General features: G+C 39.0%; 1 protein-coding gene across 2 annotated transcripts in view; it reads right to left on the reverse strand.

The window, feature by feature from the left end:
• LOC126469841 (filaggrin) overlaps positions 1-27,299 on the reverse strand; it is a 358,695-nt gene that overhangs the window by 169,624 nt on the left and 161,772 nt on the right. For both annotated transcript variants that reach the window (XM_050097137.1, XM_050097136.1), the window contains exon 2: positions 26,124-26,225. In XM_050097137.1, coding sequence (XP_049953094.1) covers positions 26,124-26,225 — 102 coding nt within the window. The remainder of the gene's footprint in view (positions 1-26,123; positions 26,226-27,299) is intronic.

Consider the following 27,299-nt stretch of genomic DNA (forward strand, 5'->3'; position numbering starts at 1 on the left):
TTGATGGTGATGCATTTAAAAAGAAAACTCTGACAAAGACAATCCAGTTCCCCAAGACTACTGGTGTTAAGGAAAGCACGAGATTTGATAAATTCATTGTAGCCATGCAAGAATTACAATGATAGTTTTATAAAGGTTTTGAGGACACTGTCAGTCTTACATCTGTTTTCGAGCTGTTTTTGAGACCATTTGCCATTTCAATTGAAAGCACCCCTGTGCCTGTGTAGATGTGACTGATTGACTTGCAAGGTAATTCCAGTTTTTTTATTTGAATGCTTTACACTCATCACTGATGATTCTGCCTAATGTCCTGCTGCAGCTGGCAGCAGCGATCCACCTTCAATTTACATATAATTCCAGTTTTAATTACAAATATTTCTACATTAAAACAATTCATATTGCTTTTCCAAAGTAGGTTTCCCAAGTCTCCATAATGAGATTGTAGGAGTGCTACAATATTTCAATATGATTCTTCAATTTCTCCACACGTACTTTATGACCAAATAAATCTCGGGTGAACAGCCTGGTATGAGTGTGCATAGGACACAATATCATCAGGTGATGATGGCAATGTGGTCGATTGCCAAAATATTGTGTCCTATGCACACTCATACTAGGCTGTTCACCCGAGATTTATTTTGTAATATTTCAATACACGTATTTTGTGAAAGACCTTTTTTCAATCACAAAACTAAATAAGTCACGATTGTGTACTAACTTGAACGTGAAACTCTGTGAAATTGTCTGCGTCTGTCTGTATACCAACAGTCTGTACCAGATAAATTATGTCTTCAGCACACCAAAAATAATTAATACTGAAAACTTGCTTTGTTTGTGATCTATATTGTTGGGAAATATGAAATATAAAAGCAAGTCATATGCATTCCGACTGAACTGCCATCCATTTAAATGTGGCATGTACGCTGTTGTCCCTCTCCCCCCTCCTCGTGCCCAGACAGTGTGGCGTGGCAGTGGGGGAAATGTGATGTGAGGCTCAGGACTTTGGCACTCGGGCCCAGGCATGACCTGCAAGCTGAAATCTTGACCATCCCTGATATAAGTCATCCATTCACCATACGTTCAAAACATTTGTACAACAAACAGGGTGATACAGCCATCCATTGGGTGGGGGACTCACGTTCATGCCAGATGCATTTAAAAAGTGCAAGAATATTATGTACGTATTCTGCCGAGGCGGTGAGGAGTACCTATTCATTGTATGGGCCATTGTATGCTTCTGAGGATTGAGAATTTCATTCTTCTATGGAGATTAAAGGCAGGTGGGTAACTTTCTGATACTGAAGCCTGTACAGAGAACAACTGTTATTTGTTCAGCAATGATGGTGATGCCAGGTTGACTGGTGCCATCCTGATAGCTTTCAAGGACACTATATGATAACTGGTGCCTGTAAATACAGCATAATTTGTTCCATAACTGAGAGGAGGATGTAAGGGTTGCAGTGGTGGTTACAAATGTTTCCAAACACTACTTCTTGTGTTTTTTAATTAGATAGTGGGCCCAGGTTCAGAGCCTTTCAAGGTGATAAGGGTATCCCTCAATAGATATGTTTAAATTGATTAAGTGCCATTCTGAGATTTTTAATGACTGCAGCTATTTCATGGGTCTACCGTGGCATAGGATTTTGGTAGAAAGGCCCTGAAGAGAGAGGGATTGCCACTTTTGTCATTTGTAATATCACAGCAATAGTATGTCAGAGGATAACTTCACTTCCTCAATGACAGGGAAATTGAAGGTTTAAGGAAATGGTGGATCTATGCTATTCAGCAGTCTTTAAATTCCAGCATGAAGGGCTTTCTGATGGGTATCAGTCTAGCAAAAAAATAACGTTCAGGAATGATCAGTTTCATAAATCATTACGCAACTACCAGCAAATGGACAGAGGAAAGCTAGGACTACACAGTGACAGATCAATAGCCAAGAACATACCATATGTTGGGCTAAAAGGAGTGAGAGGCCTGAGTTTAAAACACAAAGATGAAACCAAAAAATACCTGTACTAGAAGCCTATATTGTCTCACAGAGAGAATTCTGAACTGCCTCACAAAGAACTGTGGGCATTAAAATCCCCTAGAATGAATAGGAGTGGAAGTAGTTGCAGGATCAAATCTGTGATCTGCTGGTGTGTGACCCACCTGGAGGTAGATAAATTCTACAGAGCCTAAGATCGATGTGTGTTCATGTAGATGCAGTTACTGCTTCCAATGAAGTACTGAGTGGAACCTGTTCATAAAAATTCATCTTGTGGATCAATGTGCTAACTCCACTCAATGCCGTACCATATCAACTTGATTTTTGTCATATGCTTTGCAATGTCTAAGAATAGAAGATTAGTCCACTGTGAATTGGATTTCCTGTGGGGCTACACCAACTGCTGCGTATAGTACAATTAAGTATTCCAAGTTCAGTGGGATGGTAGAAGTAGCTGATGCAGTTCTACTTTTTAATCATTGTGTGCATTTAAGGGACAGGGGGGATGAGAATAAATGGTGATAACTTATGTGAATATTCAATGTGAGCCAGTATTACCTGCTGTCAGGGACTGTTGTCAATTTGTATATTTCTATATATGGTGATGGGGACATGGAGGGTCGCTGGGATTATTGGAGCAGTCTTTACCTTCAGTTTCTTCTTTCTTCTTACTTTTTTTTTGGAATTTCAGTTCCATGTTGGAAATGTCTGGGTGGGTTTCTGGAACTTTCCTCCACACCCCTTTCAGCCTCCAGCTGTTCTCAGGACATGAGGCAAAAGAAGTTATTTTCCCCAAGGAGCTGGAAGAGCGACCAAAATCAGAATACCCATGTCAGCACAGTCCACATCAAAGAACCTCCCATGGTTTACGAGTAGGGAGGAAGAATAGTTAGTAAGGGGGGATGACTGCAGCATACTGTAAGAATAAATGTTGCAATGGCTGAGGGACACTGTGCCTGCCATGCATGAGCTCAAAAAGGGGGTTTCAATCCCTGCAGGAAGTCAAGAGTTGCACTGGACATAATATCTGAGAGCTGCATTATGCTGCAGTCAACTCTATCTTTGCTGCTAGTCTGTCAAACAATGTCCAACTGTCCTGCTGACAATGTATAAATTCTCCTGGGTATACCTTGCAATCCAATATCTGATATCACTACCTCTGTCTCACCATGATGCAATCCAACTACAATCACCCCACTTCTTGAGGTATTTTTCACAATTTCACAAGAAGCTGCAAAAAGCAGGCATTTCTTTTATGCAACAAATGCTTTTCATTAAGTCAATAATTATTATCTTACTTAAGTAACAGAGATACCAAAAGGTAATGCAAAAGCAGTGTACATTCTTAATGGTGCAAGCCAGGAAACTGAAATTTTATAGGATTGTTTTTTTCACACTTAATCTACACCTAAACATCGTTTCCTGTTCTTACGGTAAGACACCATGGATGATCAACGTAACACTTTACCATGTCAAAGTGCAGTGTTTGGATTCCTCTGCAATGCTGTGAATAGGAGAACAACTGAACAACATTGATTCTTTGAATAGCATACATTAGCAACAGCTACCATTAACCAAAACTGTGTTTTTTCGTAGCATCAGATGCGTCTAAATTTTAGCCTCTGGGAATGTCAAACTTCAGATACAATATCAACAATCACAGTCGGTATATATATATTAATCACTGATAAATTAGGCACAAATACCGCCACAGAACACTACCATTAATTCTTGCTCAAGCCCCAAAATATTTTCTGAGCAAAGAGGCCACAGTTAAATGCAAAGGACACCAATTTGCTTCAAGATAACAGAAGACCACATGCTGCACAAGGGACTGTACAGAAGATCAGCTAGATGTGAGCAACAGTGGTGTCACAACTTCTATACAATTCCCAACTGTCATCAACAGAGTCATTTTTTCTTTAACAACTGATGGCTCAACTGTGTGGGATACAGCTACAGCAATGACAACACACTCATTATGTGTATGAGAAATAATGCATTAGCCAGAGACCATAACTTTGGCAGGATGCCTTTTTAAAGTGTTAAATCTATCTTCCAATTTGAATATCAATTTGTACGATTTACATCTCTGTCACTGAAATGCCACAATCATATGTTGCGTTCTTCTGCCTTTTTATATATTTGTTGTGCATTGCTACTAGTATCTACTGTTGGTAAAATTCTTCTGTGCAAAATATGAACGCAATCAGTGTGCTACAGAAAGAAATATTTCATTTCTCAACATATTAGTACACTCAAACTCAAGGCTAGTAGGAAGAAGCTTTCTTTGCTTTCAACGGCAACTGCAACACTGAGTCTAAAATCACAACTTAGATTCAACTTGTGCAATGCTTTTAACAGTGTAGGATTCTCTTTGTGGAAACTACAGAATCCTAGAGTAAAGTTTGCAAAAACGTTACTCAAGTGAATGTTATGATGAAGTAATGAAAATCATCGAAGATGAATAAGTAAAAGATAAAGAGATTTGGATCTCAATTGACAAGTCAAATGACCTATGGGTAGTACACGGTGGTAATAATTATACTTTCCCTATTTATCATGTTATAACACCAAAACTAATTACCGTACGAGTATCAAACTTGGTAGCATTAATGTCAAGGGCATGGGGAGAGAAATAATGGAGAATCAATTCAATTGCAACACTTCTAATGTGATGCTAAAGCATATCATACCATTGCATACTGGTACCATTACTGCTACAAAAGGGGCTCAAATATGGCGCCCATCAGAGTCCATAAGAGTCTGAAAGTGCAGGACTGTGTTCTGCATAGCACAACAAAGCATGTCCGTAGCTATGCTGGCTACCTCTCTTGATATGCTACGCTTCAGATCAGCACATGTGTACATGTTCTCCTGGTAAACCCTGTCCTTCAGGTAGCCCCACAACCAGGAATCACAGGGAGTGAGATCTAGTGACCGTGCCAGCCAAGCATTTGGAAACGATTGGCTGATAATTCGATCATTTCCGAATGTGTTTCAGAGAAACAAGTGAGCTTCATGACCAATGTGCAGTGGGGCCCCATCTTGCATGAAAACTGTTGAGTTCAATGCGTCTCTCTCCTGTAGGGCAGGTATGACATGCTGGTGAAGCATATCACAGTAACGTTGGCCAGTCACACTGCATGTCCTTGGTCCTTGAGTGCCAATCTGTTCAAAAAAGAATGGGCCAATTATGAATGTAGACATGAAGCCACACTATACGGTGATACGTTCAGCATACAGAGGAACTTCACACACAGTGACTGGAGGTGAAGATCCTCACACTCAGCAATTCTGTGTGTCTACCTCATCCATTTCTGTGTGTTTACCTCGTCCATCAGAGAAAAATTAGCTTCGTCTGTCCATAGGATGGTCCAGGGCCAACCCTTGTCAACTTAAATCCTTGCAAGAAAGTGGAGAGCGAAGTCAACTGTCGTCATGCACCCTGTGGTGCAAGCTACTGTAGGATACGCATCTTGTACAGATACCATTTGAGAATCGTTCAAAGCATCTTCTGTACAGTGGACAACAGGATGTTCAACTGCCGTGACACAACATGCGCACTGCCTGACGATCGGGAACTGTACGCAGCTTTGTCTGCCACAGCAACAGTGATTTCATCAAATACCTGTGGTGCAACCGATCGTCAGCCTCTTCCCGGAGTGACAGCCAGTACTCCAGTTGATTCGAACTACTTCATCATGCTCCACACAGCAGGTGGAGAAAGAGGACCCTTCTGTAATCCTTTCCGCAGCTGATATTTTCGAAGTGCAGCTGGAGCATTACTGTTGTTTTGATAACAGAATTTCACCAATAATGCCCTGCTCCTTTTGTCCAAGCTTATGTTGACAAATCAACAAGTGCACTATGACTGGTCACGTGTGAGACTATGAATCACGATGACTGATCATGGCACCTGGAGGCCGTAGTTGGAACTGGACAGTGGAGCTGTGGCACATGGATATCATGTACCCCATACTCTGGACATTAATGCTTCCAAGTTTGGTACTTGTACGGTAATTAGTTTCTGTATTACATGTTAAATGGGGAAAGTTTAAATATAGACACCCGATATTGCCAGTCACTGTTGGTCTGTTACATCCTTCAGCCAGTCACTGTTGTACTGTTACATTCTTCAGAAGATGAATCAATAATAGCATTCCTGCTTACAACAGAGTGTCCGGGAAAAGTTAACAATCCAATTATCGCACAGCTATTTATCAGTTCATTACAGTTATTGTGGCCTGAAGAAATTTTCAGTACATTAATGTATTACTTTTCATCTCAGATGCTGCACCATACATGAAAAAAGGTTGGGACAACTTTAAAAGTGCTACTTCCAAACATGCTTCATGCAGCCTGTGTAGCACATTGGCTTCACATTGTGCCAAAAAAGATATGAAACTTGTTTCCAGATGTCAACAAACTGATTTCAAGCATTAAGACCTTTGTGGAAGCCCCCGTCAGGGATTCAGACATTTAAAGATGTTGTACAAAATATACTTCTACCGCCTCCACTATCATAACAAGATGGGGGACATGGATTTTTGCAGCAGTTTACTATGCTTCAAATTACTCCAGTATTAATTTGTCATCGCTCTGGAAGATGAAGCCTCTCCAACAGTAGCAGCAAAGAAATTCCTTGAATCTTCGGAAGTGAGGTGTGACTTAATTTTCATTGCAGCTGAGTTTGCTTTCATGCCTCAAGTGATCTGCCAGCATCAAGAAATAGGACAGCTTTTGACGAAGTCAATGAAAATTGTGGATCACGTTGTGCAAAAACTGGAGAGTGTGCCAGAGAAATGTGGTTCATTAGTTAGGGAAAAGTGTAAAATGATTTTTTTTTTTAAATTCTGATCTTGACAAACTTAGTAACATTTCAAAAATTCCAGGGTGACAATTCTATTGCAGTACAGAGGGATCTTACAATAGTTTAATGTTTTATGTTTGCTCAAATTAACTCTTGTAGATGTTGAGAGATCATTTTCTCAGCTGAGAAATGTATTGTCTCACAGGATACTCAACATGACTAGAAATCTTCAAAAAGCATTTGGATGTTGTCATATGCCACAAATAAGCTGATAAGGCATTGCTATGCGTAGGTTTTTAAGAAACATTTTCATTTTTTGATCAATATACTATTAAACTTTAAAGTTACTTTAAAAATGTAATACAACACAATGTTAAAATATATATATTGATTGTGTGGCTGTCTGAATACTGCAATCAAGTAAATAAATAGGCATAATGTGAGGTCTTTTTTTATACTGCCTTTTTTAGTTATTTATCCTGCCACTTTCCCTGCCAACTTTAATGATTCATAATGCCTAAACGTCCAGTCTCTGGTAATAACCAGACTTAAAATTGCCTTTCAAATGTTCATTAATGTTGTGGAAACAAAAAGGGCTGTGTTGCAGTGAATCATTTCAAAATTATTGAAGCTTTCATGGCCACTTGTTGACAAATAGCCTGTTGGCTTCTGTCTCGGGCTCTATGGCCGACAGTTGTTTGATGATTTTTCTAACGTTTTGCCAGCACGAGTTGCTGGCACTGTCAAAGCTTCACCCTTCGTTACTGGTGGCAAACTAGAGTCGAGCTCCCAGGGAATACAAATCCGTTAATGAAGGCATCTTCTCTTTTCTCACTGCAGAAATACAGAGGAATTTGCACATCACAGAATCCACACCACCTCGGCTACGTGGATTAGCAAATATCCAAAAAGACAACAAAGATAATATTCCACTATGACTAGTCATGAGTGCTCCTGGCTCACCGACATATAAAATGATGAAACACTTGGGCTCTCTGGCTCAGCCACAAATGGGGAAGACTGACACATACAGAAAAGACTCAGGACATTGCACTGAGAAGCTGAAGAAACTCAAACTTAAACCGCAAGACATCCTTGTCAGCTCTGATGAAATTTCCTTGTTTTCCAGAGTGCCACTCAGTGATTCACTGGAGCCTGGAGCATGCCATCACTAAGCTTTTTCATGCATGTCTTACCATAAAGAGAGTTGATTATTATGCTCATAATGTGTGCAGAAAGTGTCACTTTGGAAGAAGAAATGTCGGGTATTGCCTTTCTGCCACACATTCCCAAGATGACAGACAGAATCAGCCATATGTTGCACAGACATGGCGTACAGGCTATTTCTAAACAGTCACAAAATATCAAAGAGTGTCTCAGATCAGTGAAAAGCTAAAGGTACAGACCTCCAATATCCAGAGCATATCACAGGGTAGGTGTGAAAGAATGAGCTAACATAAACATTGGGTGACAGACCACTAAAGTCACTGCCCATGCCTCTCTGGCATTTGCATGAGGCTCATTCGAGGTCATGAAGTAACCTGATACCAGTCACGAGGTTGCTTATGTCTGTACACGTAGTACATTCAAGGTCAGAATGTATTCTAATACCCTGCCAATGAATCTTGGACAGTTGTGTGACATGAAATTGGTGGGAAAATGAAGGTCACCCTTCAGTGTGCAAGTTCTAGCCCAGATAAGGATCTAAGACAAGGTTATCCTCCCCCTGATCATGGCCAATAGGACAACAGGAAACCATCCCCTCCCCCCTTTCTCCCTGGGTCAATAAGAATCAAGATCCTTCTCCCTCACCCTCCTTTTATTACTAGCGCAATTGTGTGTGCCTCATCATTCAAGATCTGTGCACTGTAGTGAGAGGAAGCATCAAAGCTATTTACTTGGGAAAAAAAGGCAGAAAATATCATCATAATTTATAAGGTGAGATACTTTGACATTACATTGTTTGGCTTATTTACTGTACATTAATGGTGCCATGAAATTTTCTGTAAGCAATTTCCCCTCCCACTGTAATTTGCTCTAATTTTACCATTTTTTTCCAATTACCCAAGGTTCCATTCTAAGATATATGCAAATATGTGATCTTCAATGTTTAATAATTATCCAGTGCATTATTTTAACAAAATACTCTGATATGCTCATCAAATAATTTTTGTACTGCTTTATTTAGCAACAAATACACTCCTGCATGTACCTTCGTAAGCATACTGACATATTACCACATACCTCCATTGTTACTTATAGTGCGTTACAATATTGTTGATTCTCTGTCCGTATTCCACAGAAAACCACGTAAATACAAGACTGATCAATTACCAAGTGCAATATTTTTTTAAAAATTATGTCAATATTCCGTGTTAAACAATTAGCACAATCCATTATTTTAACAAATACTTCCATATCTCATGCAAAACAAATAGCAAATTGCAAGAAATGTCCCTGCATTATTAATGTGTGGTGTCACTGTAAGACTTCCTTGGAGGAGCCCGACACTGCGGGGTTACACTATACTCATAAACAGTCTCAACTGAAAAATATCACATTGCTAAATTCACAATGTAAACAGTTTCCAGCATAGGATGGGGATAGGATAGGCAACCAATATATTTAAAACAAACTACAAAAATATGAGGCAGAGCCCCACACTTAATCGTCTTTCCAGCCCACACAAATCTCACCATAGCATGGCAGTGTGCAGTGGCCCAGAGCTAAGTGCAGCTGCCGCTGTCCCCAGTGAAAAGTTAGCGCGACTAATCGCTCTACACAGAGCCACTCTGAGACAGCCAAATCTTCTTTATCTTGTGTTTATACACTGTCTACATCAGGGGTAGTACCATCACACATGTATCTACAACTGACAGGATTCAACTTGTGGACAACACATCCGCTGGCTGCCAGTAACTGCCACAAACATCCTACATATACATTATAAACAGAGAATGTCAGCACTATGTTGCTCCTGCTAACAATCTAGCATTCCACACACTGGCGCACATGCCTCATAAAGATATCAGTCGCACTATACTTCAGGGCCACGTTGATTCTTAAAGGCACTCACCCTCCAGCAGCAGCACTTACACAGCTGAGATAGGGCTAGCATGCTAACAGAAGCAGCCAGGCTAAATCCTAAGATATTCCCAGTCATGAGTTGTTATTAAAATGATTACATCACAAGTGAACAATCACGCATCAGTGTACTATTCCTTGGTTGTTTTCCTAAAACTCATTCAGTTACAAAATTTCTGGATCCCAACAATTTCCACATGTAGTGAAGAACTGCTATAGATTCGCATCCCTTTCTGAACACAAATATATAAAACATGCAAACGTCTTGGACGCTTGAAGCACTCCTAACATCCCTGAACATTAATTTCCAGGTGTTTATTTTGTTAATACTCATTCATTTTAAACTATATCCATCTCCACAGACATGTACTTTTGCAGTAACTACTGTTCGGTGTATGGATTTGTCAGTCATATCACAGTGCTGACAGTACGAATGAGTTGTCAGTTTAAGTTTATCTGTACCAGTAGCAAAATTTCTGGGAAGGTGCAGCTGTTGCTAGTGCATCACTGCAATATGTGATGCTGTCAAGATTAAATCACTTTTAAAACACGCATATGGCTGAGCGCATCTATGAGCTTGTGGATTCGCCCATACTGTCTTCCAGTTTAAGTCTCTGTGTTTAATCTGGCATGGAGTTTCCTTCTAAATGTTTACAATTATTGTGTTTGTTATCTTTCATTAGAAATCTTATCTAATATATACAGTGAAGTTTTTAAGGCTAGAGATATAGTTGCTGGCATCAGTCTATAACCTATGTTTCTACTGTGATAACCCCATGTAGTCTATAGTAAAGCTGAGTGGCAACCAACTAGCAGGCAGTTTCAGTGTATTTATTAGATTTTTCACAACAAGAATGGTATGTACTTTCTATCAATGGGCATGACCTGTGCAACATATCAAATTTTTGGACAGGCCCAGTATGTTGACATGTTCAGTCCTTTGAATGATATTGTTAAACATGATTTGCAAAAAAAAAAAAAAAAAGTGTTATTTATGACAAAAAAATGTAATATCAAACTCAGAATATGTCGAAATGACAAATAAATGAACTTGGACTGCAGAAAAGTCCGAAAACAGAACATGAAACCGTCAAGAAAGTGAAAAACAAAAACAAAGCACTAGAAACGGTGCACTAGTTACATTGAATACATTTTGAGCACCAGCCTCAGCCAGTGAAACAACGAATAGTGTAGGCGAAAGTAAATATAATGAGTCCTCCGATAAAGGCCAAAACAGAAAGATTCTAATGCCTGGAAGCACAAAAAAGTTATTACTGTATGCGGACAGCCACAGAAAAAGCCTTTCAGCTCCCCTTCATGAAGCTTTACACAACAAATATTCTGTATTCGCAAAAGTTAAACCCGGAGCTACATTAAGTACTGCAGTTGAGAATTTATCAGAAACAAACAATCTGAAAAAAGACGACCACGTTGTAATCATTGGCGGCCAATGATGATTACAAAAACAAGAGCAAGTCAGCATACGCAGTTTACAGGAAGTTATTGCCAAAACTGTACAACACAAATGTTACCCTAATAAACCTACCAGTGCGCAGTGGCCGTGTGTTAATACAGAAACCGAGTGCTATAATGTAGAATTGCAGAAACTATGAAAAAAACTAAATCATGTGCACTTGCTGGACATAAGTAAACTGAAACATGAAGAACATACCAGGCATGGACTTCACTTAAACAGAAATGGAAAGCTGAAGTTAGTGAACCAGATAACAAAACTTTGTAAGGAGCTGCATAAAACCACTGACCCAATCAGCTTAGATTATAATCACCATGTTTTTTAGCCTCAATTTCAAGCAATACGATTTTACTGAACTAAACCCCTTGGATTGGAAAGACCCCTGTTCACATGCCGAAGAAACTGACTAGAAAGTGAGTAAATTGTCATTACAGTGCACAATACCACGTCACAAAGTGTTGCAAAATATCAGTGCCCTTTAGGATAATGCACCTAAAAATCCAGTGTCTTAGGAATAAACTCAATTTGCTGCAAGTATTTGTGGATGAGAATTCACCACACCTGTTAGTAATTACAGAACATGGACTAAAAGACAATGAAACTGAGTATTACAAATTATATGGTTATGTGTTAGCAGAGAGTTACTGCAGGCAATGACATAAAGGGGGCGGGGTGGCAATATTTGTAAATGAGCATCTTCAATTTAAGAAAATTTCATGTGTTGAACAATATTGCAAAGAAGGAACAATCGAAATGGCTGGTGTTGTGGTCCACATAAACAAACACCATACAAGCAGGTTAGCTAAACATAAAGTTATTGGTATGTACCACCCACCAAATACAGATGTGTTGTACTACCTTGATACACTTAACAGGGCTATTAAACAAACAGGCCCTACTGACCTTAGCATAGTTGGACACTTAAATATTGATGCAAACTCCTGTAGTATAACCTATTTGAAAATAACAGATATATTAAACTCATATAATCTCACAGATATAGTGAACTCCGACACTGGAGTAACAGAGTCAAGCTCCAGTAAGATAGACTACGTTACAGTCAACAAAAATTAAAAAGACAGTGTTAACTTTCAAAGTGTTGATTTCCATTATTCAGATCACTATTGTCAGGTGTTAGAATATTTAAGGTTTGGTGTACCAACAGCAACTAAGATAACTGAGAAGAAGCGGATCCTGGATAGCACCAACATCAGCGCCTTCAAAACTAAGTCAGCAGAGGAGAAATGGGACACTATTTACCAAACTAAAGGGTCAGAAAACAAATGGGAAAAATTTTATAAGACAGTGCTGAAGTATTTCGACAGCTGCTGCCCTCTCAAAGAAACAACCAGGGTACGAACCAACTCTAGTCTTTAAAGTAATTCTAGGCTGAAAATTACATCTAGGCTGATTAAGTTAAGGCAGAATATATACGATCTTGACTTTATATAAGGAAACAAAGCTACATATATTTAAGGAAAAGTACAATCAAGGCAAAAAAAATTTTAAGACAGTCCTTTTACACTTGTGGAAACAGTTAAACAATGCTGCAATAGAGCGTTCAGCCAACATAGGTAAAGCATCCTGGAGACTAATCAGTAAACATCAGTAAGCCACCAGCAAGAGACACAGTGAACCAGTTAGCATTAGACACGAGGGCCATCTAGTGATAGATCCAAATGAAGTATGTAATTTATTCAATGAGCATTTTATTTCGCCTTTTGACCAACCAGCCCCTATTATAAATCTACAGGCTGGCACACCAAATGATGTCACGGATGGTATAGAGTTCGAATTTATGGAGGTGAATCAACCGGAAATGTTTAACACAATACAAATGCTAAAAAACAAGCATTCATCTGGATGGGATGGTATCTCAAGTATGTGTTAAAGAAATAGTCCAATGAAGTAACTAAACCCCTTACCTATCTTCTCAACTGTAGTATTAATGAAAACATATACCCAAATGCTTTAAAAATACGTGTAATTCAGCTAATCCATAAGAAGGGTAGTAAAGAAGAAGTTTCAAATTATAGACCGATATCACTAATCCCTACTTTCAGCAAAATATTTGAAACAGTTATCCTATCACAACTCACAACATTTTTCTCAAGAGACAAAATGCTTACAGAATCGTAGCATGGGTTTAGAAAAGACCTATGCATGACCACTGCAGTTACCAGTTCCTTCGAAGAAGTATATAGCAATATAGAATGGGATATGCACACCGCTGGAATATTCCTTGACCTGAGCAAAGCTTTTGACTCAGCGAACCATGAGCTTCTCTTAAAAAAACTGTGGGCGTACAATATCACTGATGCAACAATGAAACTTCTATCCATCTATCTGGTGAACCGGAAACAGTGTACTAAACTTACACATCAAATTGACAATAAGATCTTAACTTTTAAACCCACAAGTGAAACAGTGAGACAGGGAGTCCCTCAAGGCTCAATTCTTGGACCTTTCCTCTTTTTAGCATATATTAATGGTGATGTACACCCCATTAACTCACACACTGTAAATTATGCTGATGACACCTCAGTTTTATTTCATGGTAAAGATTGTGAGGAACTGACATTTTCAGCAAGTAATGGGATACTAGAATTAAGTTCATATTTTCATGCACAAGGATGAAAGGTCAGTGTAAATAAATCCCCAACTGGCAACTCACAGCACTCGTGTAAATGAGGTATGCGGTATAGTGGCAGTGGAAGCAAACGAGTGTAAATTTCTAGGGGTCCATCTGGCTCAAACCTTCGGTGGATTAGCCACATTAACTCAGTATGTAAAAAAGTCAGTAATGGACTGTATCTTCTTAGCCAACTGTCCAAAATGGTACCCACCCACATGCTTAAAACTGTGTATTATGGGACAATCTATCCCCATCTTAGCTGCTGTATAGAAATATGGGGTTGTGTTGCAGACATTCACCTTAACAGAGTACTGTTGCTACAAAAAAAGAGGGTTAAGGATTATACATGCACTAGACTATAAAGCCTCTTGCCGTAATGTTTCCGGACATCACAAGTACTTCACCATATACTCTTTGTATAAATTAATTACTTTTTTTGTCTCACAGAAAGCTGAAGTAACTAAATGTAGTGATATACATGACCACAACACCAGGTCCAAAAGATAATTACTACCGAGAAAGGATAAGATTAAAAATGATATATACTAATGGACTGATATGGTATAATAAACTGCCAGAGTCCATGAAAAACAGTAATAAAAAGCAATTCAAATCAAAACTAAAAGAATTCTTAATTGAAAAGTGTGTCTATTCACTCAACGAATTTTAAATGATTAAGTTTAAGAGCTGTAAAATAATGTATAAAAAATAGTTGGCTGTATTATTATGTGTAAGATGTAATGATTTTGACAAGCATCAATTTACTGTTTAATTACTACCTGTAAGGCTAAGATATAAATATATTTTATGTTTGTAACTGTACTTGACATTTGCAAAAGCCGTCATATCTATGACTCCATGCAAAAAAAAAAAAAAAACAAAAAAAAAATCCTAAATAAATAAATATTCAGTTTCCTTGTACTATTAGCTATCAGAGCACCTCTTACTTTTTATACCATTTCTTTTGGAAATGACATCAGTTAGGTCATGTATGCTTTTCCCTAGTTTCATGCCCAACGCTTCCATTTCAACATATTCGGTAAATGTCAATGTCTTCCACTGAGACACAAGATCTGTGTTTTATCATTGTTCATAGTGAACCCACTGCTTCGTTGTAAAAATGTCCATCATATCCAAGATCCTTATGGTGTCTTGGGTTTCATATGTACACTCCTGGAAGTGGAAAAAAGAACACATTGACACCGGTGTGTCAGACCCACCATACTTGCTCCGGACACTGCGAGAGGGCTGTACAAGCAATGATCACACGCACGGCACAGCGGACACACCAGGAACCGCGGTGTTGGCCGTCGAATGGCGCTAGCTGCGCAGCATTTGTGCACCGCCGCCGTCAGTGTCAGCCAGTTTGCCGTGGCATACGGAGCTCCATCGCAGTCTTTAACACTGGTAGCATGCCGCGACAGCGTGGGCATGAACCGTATGTGCAGTTGACGGACTTTGAGCGAGGGCGTATAGTGGGCATGCGGGAGGCCGGGTGGACGTACCGCCGAATTGCTCAACACGTAGGGCGTGAGGTCTCCACAGTACATCGATGTTGTCGCCAGTGGTCGGCGGAAGGTGCACGTGCCCGTCGACCTGGGACCGGACCGCAGCGACGCACGGATGCACGCCAAGACCGTAGGATCCTACGCAGTGCCGTAGGGGACCGCACCGCCACTTCCCAGCAAATTAGGGACACTGTTGCTCCTGGAGCATCGGCGAGAACCATTCGCAACCGTCTCCATGAAGCTGGGCTACGGTCCCGCACACCGTTAGGCCGTCTTCCGCTCACGCCTCAACATCGTGCAGCCCGCCTCCAGTGGTGTAGCGACAGGCGTGAATGGAGGGACGAATGGAGACGTGTCGTCTTCAGCGATGAGAGTCGCTTCTGCCTTGGTGCCAATGATGGTCGTATGCGTGTTTGGCGCCGTGCAGGTGAGCGCCACAATCAGGACTGCATACAACCGAGGCACACAGGGCCAACACCCGGCATCATGGTGTGGGGAGCGATCTCCTACACTGGCCGTACACCACTGGTGATCGTCGAGGGGACACTGAATAGTGCACGGTACATCCAAACCGTCATCGAACCCATCGTTCTACCATTCCTAGACCGGCAAGGGAACTTGCTGTTCCAACAGGACAATGCACGTCCGCATGTATCCCGTGCCACCCAACGTGCTCTAGAAGGTGTAAGTCAACTACCCTGGCCAGCAAGATCTCCGGATCTGTCCCCCATTGAGCATGTTTGGGACTGGATGAAGCGTCGTCTCACGCGGTCTGCACGTCCAGCACGAACGCTGGTCCAACTGAGGCGCCAGGTGGAAATGGCATGGAAAGCCGTTCCACAGGACTACATCCAGCATCTCTACGATCGTCTCCATGGGAGAATAGCGGCCTGCATTGCTGCGAAAGGTGGATATACACTGTACTAGTGCCGACATTGTGCATGCTCTGTTGCCTGTGTCTATGTGCCTGTGGTTCTGTCAGTGTGATCATGTGATGTATCTGACCCCAGGAATGTGTCAATAAAGTTTCCCCTTCCTGGGACAATGAATTCACGGTGTTCTTATTTCAATTTCCAGGAGTGTATTATGGTAACAGGTACTGATGGTGAAGTCATGTAGTCTTGGTATGTAGGAACTGACCACGTGGATTAATGGTTCTAAAGAGATTACAAACAATACCATTCCATTGACAATAGACAACCCTGTCTCACAGAATGTTAGACTGGGAAATGCTTCCATAAGATGTCAGTTTAGTAGCACTTTGGAAACCACTTGGCAGTAATAAACCCATTTTTGATTGTAGAAATCTCAAATACTGTAACACGCCCCTTAGTACTGATGGCTGACTTTATTGAAGGCTTTCCCTAAGTTGGTATTGTGTAGTCGTAACATTTGTGCCTGATGCATATGTATCTTTGTTACTAGTGGTAGGCTTGCAGCTCAAATTGCATGGAATACTCAACACTTATTTTTGAGTGCGCTTACTCTCTCAAAACCTGTTTTATAATTTGTGCAACACACCACAAATGAAAGAAAAGCACTTGAAAATAGGAATCATTTTTGGAAACCTGTCACGCATGTGATAAATAATTCTTGTTTTATATTGGTCCAGATGGGTAATCTTATGTATTTTACTGTGGCTTATTGCCAATAGCATAGCACAGTGGGATCGTAATGCTACTGTTCTGTGTTTGTATAGTTAGAGCATTAAGGGCTCCAACATACGGTTGAAGTAACACTGCTAACCAGCCAACCATCTAATGTAATTTTATCAGTAGTGTAAATATGTGTTCTAATTTGAGGTGCCATAACCTGAAGTAACCTCATGATCATGTGACCAATTTACAAGTATAAAGTATCCAGCATTACAACCTTACACCACTCCTCATACAAAATATAAATAGACTACCAGCTGTAGTACCATGCAACCAAAGCAGGGACTGTATTATTATTATTATTACTATTTCTTTACTTTCACAGACGTTAAGTCTGGTTAAAAATGGAAAGTGACGCGAACCTTGATCAAGCGTCACTTCCTTTTAACTGTACGGTATATGTTATATTGCATTTAGGAACTTTCGGGTAATTGAACATGTATCAATAATTACGGATTTCTGTAGTTGTATATATAAGTTTGGATGTAGCTGTATTGCATTGATGTACTGGTGGATATTGTGTGGTATGACTCCTGTAGTTGATAGTATAATTGGTATAATGTCAACTTTATCCTGATGCCACATGTCCTTGACTTCCTCAGCCAGTTGGATGTATTTTTCAATTTTTTCTCCTGTTTTCTTTTGTATATTTGTTGTATTGGGTATGGATATTTCGATTAGTTGTGTTAATTTCTTCTTTTTATTGGTGAGTATGATGTCAGGTTTGTTACATGGTGTTGTTTTATCTGTTATAATGGTTCTGTTCCAGTATAATTTGTATTATTATTATTATTATTATTATTATTATTTTGACACATGAGTGTACGCAATGAGTTTTAATTGTTATTTTACAGAGGGTTTGTGTGGTAGCAGACTCAGATTTTTTTTCTCCATTCTATACATCCAACTGCAACCTTGAATTTTTACTAGGTTAGTTAAGCATACAAGTTGCCTCTGATATGCTATGCTCTCATCACAAAACACCTGTCAATGAATGGTAGAGAAATGCATACAATATTTACATTCCAATACCATGACTGTCATTCCACAAAAGCTTGCAGACAGGTCTACATTAGTTTTGCTGTGCTGGTGTAGAGATTGGACTGATACATAACTACTAATTGCTCCCAGCCACAGCAGTACAGACAACTGTGCTAGACTATCAATCAGAAGGCGTTGGTTTCGATCCCGCATCAGTCAGTCATCATATTTGTATCTGTTACTTCTCTCTTTCAACATTTTCTTTGTGTGTATGGTAAAAAACTGTGGTTATAAATCAAATATTAATACTATCTTCTCTTCATCATTCATCCATACATCTTCACATGCTTGGAATGCATTTAGCATGGCAATTGATCAGAATCCCTATCACCAGCAAATGCTTTTATTCATAATGATTATCCATACCAATAGCAAAAATCCCTGGGAAGGAGCTAATGCATCACTGCAAATAAACATGTTACACAGTCTTGATTCAACCAGTAACTTAGCAAGGATCCAATACCATTAAGTTGGCTGCTGAATCAATTTCCACTTAGTTCGCAACTCTTCCAAAGCAATGCTCATTCAATATAATTATTCCACAGGTTTTAAAAAAAACTCAGCAATAAACTTACAGAGTGACTGTTGGTAAACCTACATATTACTTCTAATTTCGCATATTTTCACATTGTGGTGTGTATGTGGGTGGAAGTAATATGCTGTAGCTGTACAGATGCTTTGCTTCTAGCTATGGTCTACACTTCGGCTGTCTAGCACAGCTAAATCAGCAACTAACAAAGCCTTACCCCATGAACACCAGAATTATCCATAATAACGGGAACCACTCTCTGTCTACACCCTTTACATGTATGACACTTCTACATATAAAACATCATTATGCATAGTTAGCCTCTAGCAGTTCCACTTTATAATGTGAATCAAGCTTTAGTGAATCTGATTACAGTTTACTTGCATCATCCTCATGACAAACTTTGGAGACATAAAACCTCTTTAATGGAATTAGCCAAATGGGGCAGAAATGGATACATGTGTTGTACATGTACAGACAAACAAATGATTTATTCGAGAGAAAGAGCTTCAAAAATTGAGCAAGTCAATACTGCGTTGGTCTGCCTCTGGCCCTTATGCAATCAGTTATTCAGCTTGGTACTGATTGATAGAGTTGTTGGATATCCTTTTGAGGGATATCGTGCCACATTCTGCCCTTCCTTGTTCAAGGTATTACTCCTCTGTTCAGAATGTTTACAAGTATTTCATGAATACATGTAAAATGCAACTGACTTTGGAGTAATTCTGTCAGTTCAGCATTTTTATTTATTTTCTCTACAGTTTGAAATTTAAGCTGTTGTTATTGGGTACTATGAAATTCATTTTTTTTATTCATTAGGTCAAGTAAGGTCCACATGATTTAACTGAAGTTTTATTTCTTTTATCTTTCCAGTAGTTTTCCTTTCTTTGCACTTCTTTCTTCTGTCCCTGTTGCGCCTGTCTTTTTTTTTTTTTTTTTTTTTTTTTTCCCCCCCCGTTGTAAACCCCCCCCCCCCCCTCCCTCCACCCTACGAGAAAGCTCTTGGAACTCTATACCTTTGCTCTGAACTATCCTTGCTTTTAAAAAAAAGTTAAAAAATCTTTGTGTTATTCTTTTCTCATCTAGCATTTTAGTTGTCCACAGAACACAACTTTTATCTTCCTCAACGTGTCTAATAATCATTTTATTCTTTCATAAACTTCAGTACTTCTTCATTTCCATGTCCCATAGTTATAATTTCATTCCAGGATTTTCCTGACTACTTATGTTTCCTTCTTTTCATTTCGCCTAATTGTTTGTCTGTATTGAATGAAAGGAATTGTGAAGCATAAAGGTATCCTGGTCTAATGGCGGTGTTGTAGTGTTGAGGTTTCGCATTTATGGATGAGAGTTCCTTATTATACAATTTTTTTGTTAATTAAAAAGCTACTTCAATTTTCATAGCTAGGTTAACATCTTTGTCAAAAGGACTTAGTTTTATGATTTCACCTAGTTATTTAAATGATGTCTATTATTATTATTTCTTTCCTTTCTCAGACGTTATGCCTGGTTAAAAATGGAAAGTGACGCAGACCTTGATCAAGCGTCACTTCCTTTTAACTGTACAGTATATGTTACAGTGCATTTAGGAACTTTCGGGTAATTGAACATGTATCAATAATTACAGATTTCTGTAGTTGTATATATACGTTTGGATGTAGCTGTATTGCGTTGATGTACTGGTGGATATTGTGTGGTATGACTCCTGTAGTTGATAGTATAATTGGTATAATGTCAACTTCATCCTGGTGCCACATGTCCTTGACTTCCTCAGCCAGTTGGATGTATTTTTCAATTTTTTCTCCTGTTTTCTTCTGTATATTTGTTGTATTGGGTATGGATATTTTGATTAGTTGTGTTAATTTCTTCTTTTTATTGGTGAGTATGATGTCAGGTTTGTTATGTGGTGTTGTTTTATCTGTTATAATGGTTCTGTTCCAGTACAATTTGTATTCATCATTCTCCAGTACATTTTGTGGTGCATACTTATATGTGGGAGCATGTTGTTTTATTAATTTATGTTGTATGGCAAGTTGTTGATGTATTATTTTTGCTACATTGTCATGTCTTCTGGTGTATTCTGTTTTTGTTAGTATTGTACATCCGCTTGTGATGTGATCTACTGTTTCTATTTGTTGTTTGCAAAGTCTGCATTTATCTGTTGTGGTATTGGGATCTTTAATAATATGCTTGCTGTAATATCTGGTGTTTATTGTTTGATCCTGTATTGCAATCATGAATCCTTCCGTCTCACTGTATATGTTGCCTTTTCTTATCCATGTGTTGGATGCGTCTTGATCGATGTGTGGCTGTGTTAGATGATACGGGTGCTTGGCATGTAGTGTTTTCTTTTTCCAATTTATTCTCTTTGCATCTGTTGATGTTATGTGATCTAAAGGGTTGTAGAAATGGTTATGAAATTGCATTGGTGTAGCTGATGTATTTATATCAGTGATTACTTTGTGTATTTTGCTAGTTTCTGCTCGTTCTATGAAGAATTTTCTTAAATTGTCTACCAGTCCATAATGTAGGTTTTTTATGTCGATAAATCCCCTTCCTCCTCCCTTTCTGCTTAAAGTGGATCTTTCTGTTGCTGAATGTATGTGATGTATTCTATATTTGTGGCATTGTGATCGCGTAAGTGTATTGAGTGCTTCTACTTCTGTGTTATTTCATTTCACTACTCCAAATGAATGGGTCTATATTGCTATAGCATAAGTATTTATAGCTTTTGTCTTGCTGTCAATTCCGTTTTCAGTATGTTTGTTAGTCTTTGTCTATATTTTTCTTTTAGTTCTTCTTTAATATTTGTATTATCTATTCCTATTTTTTGTCTGTATCCTAGATATTTTTAGGCATTTGTTTTTTCCATTGCTTCTATGCAGTTGCTGTGGTTATCCAATATGTAATCTTCTTGTTTAGTGTGTTTTCCCTTGACTATGCTATTTTTCTTACATTTGTCTGTTCCAAAAGCCATGTTTATATCATTGCTGAATACTTCTGTTATCTTTAGTAATTGGTTGAGTTGTTGATTTGTTGCTGCCAGTAATTTTAGATCATCCATGTATAGCAAATGTGTGATTTTGTGTTGGTACGTTCCAGTAACATTATATCCATAATTTGTATTATTTAGCATGTTGGATAGTGGGTTCAGAGCAAGGCAGAACCAGAAAGGACTTTATGAGTCTCCTTGGTATATTCCACGCTTAATCTGTATTGGCTGTGATGTGATATTATTTGAATTTGTTTGGATATTAAGCGTAGTTTTCCAATTTTTCATTACTATGTTTAGGAACTGTATCAATTTAGGATCTACGTTGTATATTTCCAATATCTGTAGTAACCATGAGTGGGGTACACTATCAAATGCTTTTTGGTAATCAATGTATGCATAGTGTAGCGACCTTTGTTTAGTTTTAGCTTGATATGTCACCTCTGCATCTATTATCAGTTGCTCTTTACATCCTCGTGCTCCTTTGCAGCAGCCTTTTTGTTCTTCATTTATAATTTCGTTTTGTGTTGTATGTGTCATTAATTTCTGTGTAATGACTGAAGTTAATATTTTGTATATTGTTGGTAGGCATGTTATGGGGCGATATTTTGCTGGGTTTGCTGTGTCTGCTTGATAATCAGGTTTCAGATATGTTATTCCTTGTGTAAGAGTATCAGGGACTGTGTGTGGGTCTGCAATGTAACTGTTAAATAATTTAGTTAGATGTGAATGAGTTGGAGTGAACTTCTGTAGCCAGAAATTTGCTATTTTATCTTTTCCAGGGGCTTTCCAATTGTGCGTAGAATTAATTGCTTGCGTGACTTCATGTTGCAAAATTATTGTTGTTGTTTGTTGTTGTTGTGGTCTTCAGTCCTGAGACTGGTTTGATGCAGCTCTCCATGCTACTCTATCCTGTGCAAGCTTCTTCATCTCCCAGTACCTACTGCAACCTACATCCTTCTGAATCTGCTTAGTGTATTCATCTCTTGGTCTCCCCCTACGATTTTTACCCTCCACGCTGCCCTCCAATGCTAAATTTGTGATCCCTTGATGCCTCAAAACATGTCCTACCAACCGATCCCTTCTTCTAGTCAAGTTGTGCCACAAACTTCTCTTCTCCCCAATCCTATTCAATACCTCCTCATTAGTTACGCGATCTACCCACCTTATCTTCAGCATTCTTCTGTAGCACCACATTTCGAAAGCTTCTATTCTCTTCTTGTCCAAACTGGTTATCGTCCATGTTTCACTTCCATACATGGCTACACTCCATACAAATACTTTGAGAAATGACTTCCTGACACTTAAATCTATACTCGATGTTAACAAATTTCTCTTCTTCAGAAACGATTTCCTTGCCATTGCCAGTCTACATTTTATATCCTCTCTACTTCGACCATCATCAGTTATTTTACTCCCTAAATAGCAAAACTCCTTTACTACTTTAAGTGTCTCATTTCCTAATCTAATACCCTCAGCATCACCCGATTTAATTTGACTACATTCCATTATCCTCATTTTGCTTTTGTTGATGTTCATCTTATATCCTCCTTTCAAGACACTGTCCATTCCGTTCAACTGCTCTTCCAAGTCATTTGCTGTCTCTGACAGAATTACAATGTCATCGGCGAACCTTAAAGTTTTTATTTCTTCTCCATGGATTTTAATACCTACTCCGAATTTTTCTTTTGTTTCCTTTACTGCTTGCTCAATATACAGATTGAATAACATCAGGGAGAGGCTACAACCCTGTCTCACTCCTTTCCCAACCACTGCTTCCCTTTCATGCCCCCCGACTCTTATAACTGCCATCTGGTTTCTGTACAAATTGTAAATAGCCTTTCGCTCCCTCTATTTTACCCCTGCCACCTTCAGAATTTGAAAGAGAGTATTCCAATCAACATTGTCAAACGCTTTCTCTCAGTCTACAAATGCTAGAAACGTAGGTTTGCCTTTCCTTAATCTTTCTTCTAAGATAAGTCGTAGGGTCAGTATTGCCTCACGTGTTCCAACATCTCTATGGAATCCAAACTGATCTTCCCCGAGGTCGGCTTCTATCAGTTTTTCCATTCGTCTGTAAAGAATTCGCGTTAGTATTTTGCAGCTCTGACTTATTAAATAAACTGATAGTTCGGTAATTTTCACATCTGTCAACACCTGCTTTCTTTGGGAGTGGGATTATTATATTCTTCTTGAAGTCTGAGGGTATTTCGCCTGTCTCATACATCTTGCTCACCAGATAGTAGGGTTTTGTCAGAACTGGCTCTCCCAAGGCCATCAGTAGTTCTAATGGAATGTTGTCTACTCCCGGGGCCTTGTTTCGACTCAGGTCTTTCAGTGCTCTGTCAAACTCTTCACGCAGTATCGTATCTCCCATTTCATCTTCATCTACATCCTCTTCCATTTCCATAATATTGTCCTCAAGTACATCGCCCTTGTATAAACCCTCAATATACTCCTTCCACCTTTCTGCCTTCCCTTCTTTGCTTAGAACTGGGTTGCCATCTGAGCTCTTGATATTCATGCAAGTGGTTCTCTTCTCTCCAAAGGTCTCTTTAATTTTCCTGTAGGCAGTATCTATCTTACCCCTAGTGAGACAAGCCTCTACATCCTTACATTTGTCCTCTAGCCATCCCTGCTTAGCCATTTTGCACTTCCTGTCGATCTCATTTTTGAGACGTTTGTAACCCCGTTTGCCTGCTTCATTTACTGCATTTTTATATTTTCTCCTTTCATTGCAAAATTATAACTTCAGGTATTTGTGGTATCATCTTGTATGTATCTGTTTCTGCTTGTATCCACCGTGCATGTCTGCTATGTTGTACCGTGTTTGACCATATGTTGCTCCACAAGTGTTCCATGTCTGTTATGTTTGGTGGATTGTCCATTTTAATGTGTGTGTTATCTATTGTCTGGTAAAATTTCTTTTGGTTTGTGTTGAATGTTTGGTTTTGTTTCCTTCTCTTTTACCTTTTTTTGTATCTTCTAAGTCGTTTGGCCAATGCTTGTAATTTCTGCTTCTTTTCATCTAATTGTTCTATCGCTTCTTGTTGTGAGATTTTACATAACCTTATTTGTTTTTTTGTCTGATATTTCATTTCTTATAAATTGTGTTGGCTGTCCGATGTCTTTTCTCAGTTTGTCTATTCTGATCTGTAGCCTGTGTTGCCATGCTGGTTTTGTGGGTTTCTTCTGTGTGTTGGTTGGTTCTGATCTCTGCTTAGTGTGTATATTTAGTGTAGTGAGTGCTCCTATATAACTCCTTGTAACTCTTCCATAGTCGTATTTTCATTTATTTTGTTGTGTATGATTGTGCTGATAGTTGTTATTGTTGTTTCAACTTGTGGGTTATTTGGTGGTCTATGCAAGAATGGTCTAATGTCTGTATTTGTGTCTTTGTATTCTATATATGTCAGATGAAATTTTTCTTCTGTATCTAACATGTGTGTCACTTCGTGTTCTATTTGTGCTTGTTCTGGTGGCTGTCTTAAGATTTCGTTTTCCTCTGATTGTTTAATTGATGTGTGTTGTTCTTTGTTTGTTTGCTCTGGGATGTTTGAGTCCATTACTGTATTTTCTTCTTCTTCTGATTGCACATTACTTTGTTCCAGTATTTGTTGTACTTGTTGTTTGATGTTTTCTAATTCTGACTGGCCGGCCGCGGTGGTCTCGCGGTTCTAGGCGCGCAGTCCGGAACCGCGCGACTGCTACGGTCGCAGGTTCGAATCCTGCCTCAGGCATGGATGTGTGTGAAGTCCTTAGGTTAGTTAGGTTTAAGTAGTTCTAAGTTCTAGGGGACTGATGACCACAGCTGTTAAGTCCCATAGTGTTCAGAGCCATTTGAACCATTTTAATTCTGACTGGGGTATCCTGTTATTTTTTATTATTACACAGATCTGATCAGCTAGTCCTTGTTCTGTTAAAATTTTAATTCTGGGTATCTGGTAATAAATGTTATGTATACTTGTGATCTGTATCCAGTTGTGTTGGTTCCTAAGTTTGTTGCTTGGTAATAACAGAGCATGAGGTGTCGGTTAACTTCATCTGACCATCTCATCCTCTGTCTTTGTTTTCCTTCTAGGGTGGTTGCAGGAAGCATATCCTGCAAAACACCTCTATTTGGATTTAAATCATTTTCCGTGTGGCTAGCAGTGTCATTATTATTATTATTATTATTATGGGAATAATGGAGTAGATTCTAAGCCCTTTAGAACCTCCTGAGAAGCACTAGGGTCATGTTCAATAAAAACGCGAAATTTTGCCATCCAATCCACCATAGCAAATAGATGCTTTGGTATAATTCACTTAAAAAATGTGTCAAGTATGAAATATTGATTGTAACAAACATATTTGTTTATATCATGTATAAGAAAGATTAATATTAATCATTTAATGTACATACACTGGTACTCCAGGTGGTGGATCCCAAACACACTCGCCAGTTGTGAGATTGGCATACATATGCTCCTTCGTGCGAGGTTCAATGATTTCCACCCACTCCATCCTGTAAATCCAATAACAACAATGACTTCACTGTTAATTAATAGTACAGAGCACAGTCATGAGAAACAAATGAAATTATGTAAATACCGTATCGTGACAGAATGAAACAATGCAAATACAATAATAAGTCAACAAATATAAGCATGGCCTTTATTACTGCTTATGTAGCCTGGGTTATCAGAACAAAAGTCAAGGAGCTTGCTGCAGTGGTAACACCAGCTCCTGTCAGATCACTGGGGTTCAGCAGTGTCGTGCTTGGCTAGCACTGGGATGGTGACCATATGGGTCTGACGAGCGCTGTTGGCAAGCAGGGTACGCTCGGCACTCAAGAGGCCAATTGAGGGGCTACTTGATTGAGAAGTAGCAGCTAAAGTCATGAAAACTGACAATGACCAGGTGAGTGGTGTGCTGCAACATGCTCCTCCACATCCACATCCAGTGACTCCTATTGGCTGAGAGTGACACAATAGTCAGTCGGTACCAAAAGGCCTTCTTAGGCCTGTTCAGACAGAATTTAGTATCAGAACAAAATAACAGCTGCTAATTTCTATTTTTTTATGCTATTCCACATTTCTTTTCTATATACAGCAGATGCCCAGAAAATTATGGGTACCCCTCGACTTAGGAAACAAGTGTATCGAGGCACCACAGACAGCAGCTGATTCAGTAGAAAATATATAAAACAGCTGTCAGGACCATCTTATATCACTCTGCTGGCTATGTACGCAGAGAATGGCAAAGGAAAGTTGTTGGTTTAGACAACTTCAGTGACGGGTAAATTGTCATGACTGGGCAGCTAGGAAAGGGTATAAATGAAATAACAAGGCTTGCAAGAGCTCACTCACTGTCAAGAATGTATTGAGAATAAATGACTAACAATAAATTGGTAACTGAATAAAAGGAACTAAAAGTCCTTGCTTCACCACAGAATGTTGCCACTGGAAGCTGGCCTATGACACAAAGCAAAACAGTTACCAATTTTTGGTGTAATTGATACTGGACATAGCACATACTGTAGATTTGACACACAGTAATCAATAAATAAGAAACAATGTTTCAGCTTTCTATGTGAAAA

Source organism: Schistocerca serialis, chromosome 3, assembly GCF_023864345.2.
Source record: "Schistocerca serialis cubense isolate TAMUIC-IGC-003099 chromosome 3, iqSchSeri2.2, whole genome shotgun sequence".
NCBI lineage: Eukaryota > Metazoa > Arthropoda > Insecta > Orthoptera > Acrididae > Schistocerca > Schistocerca serialis.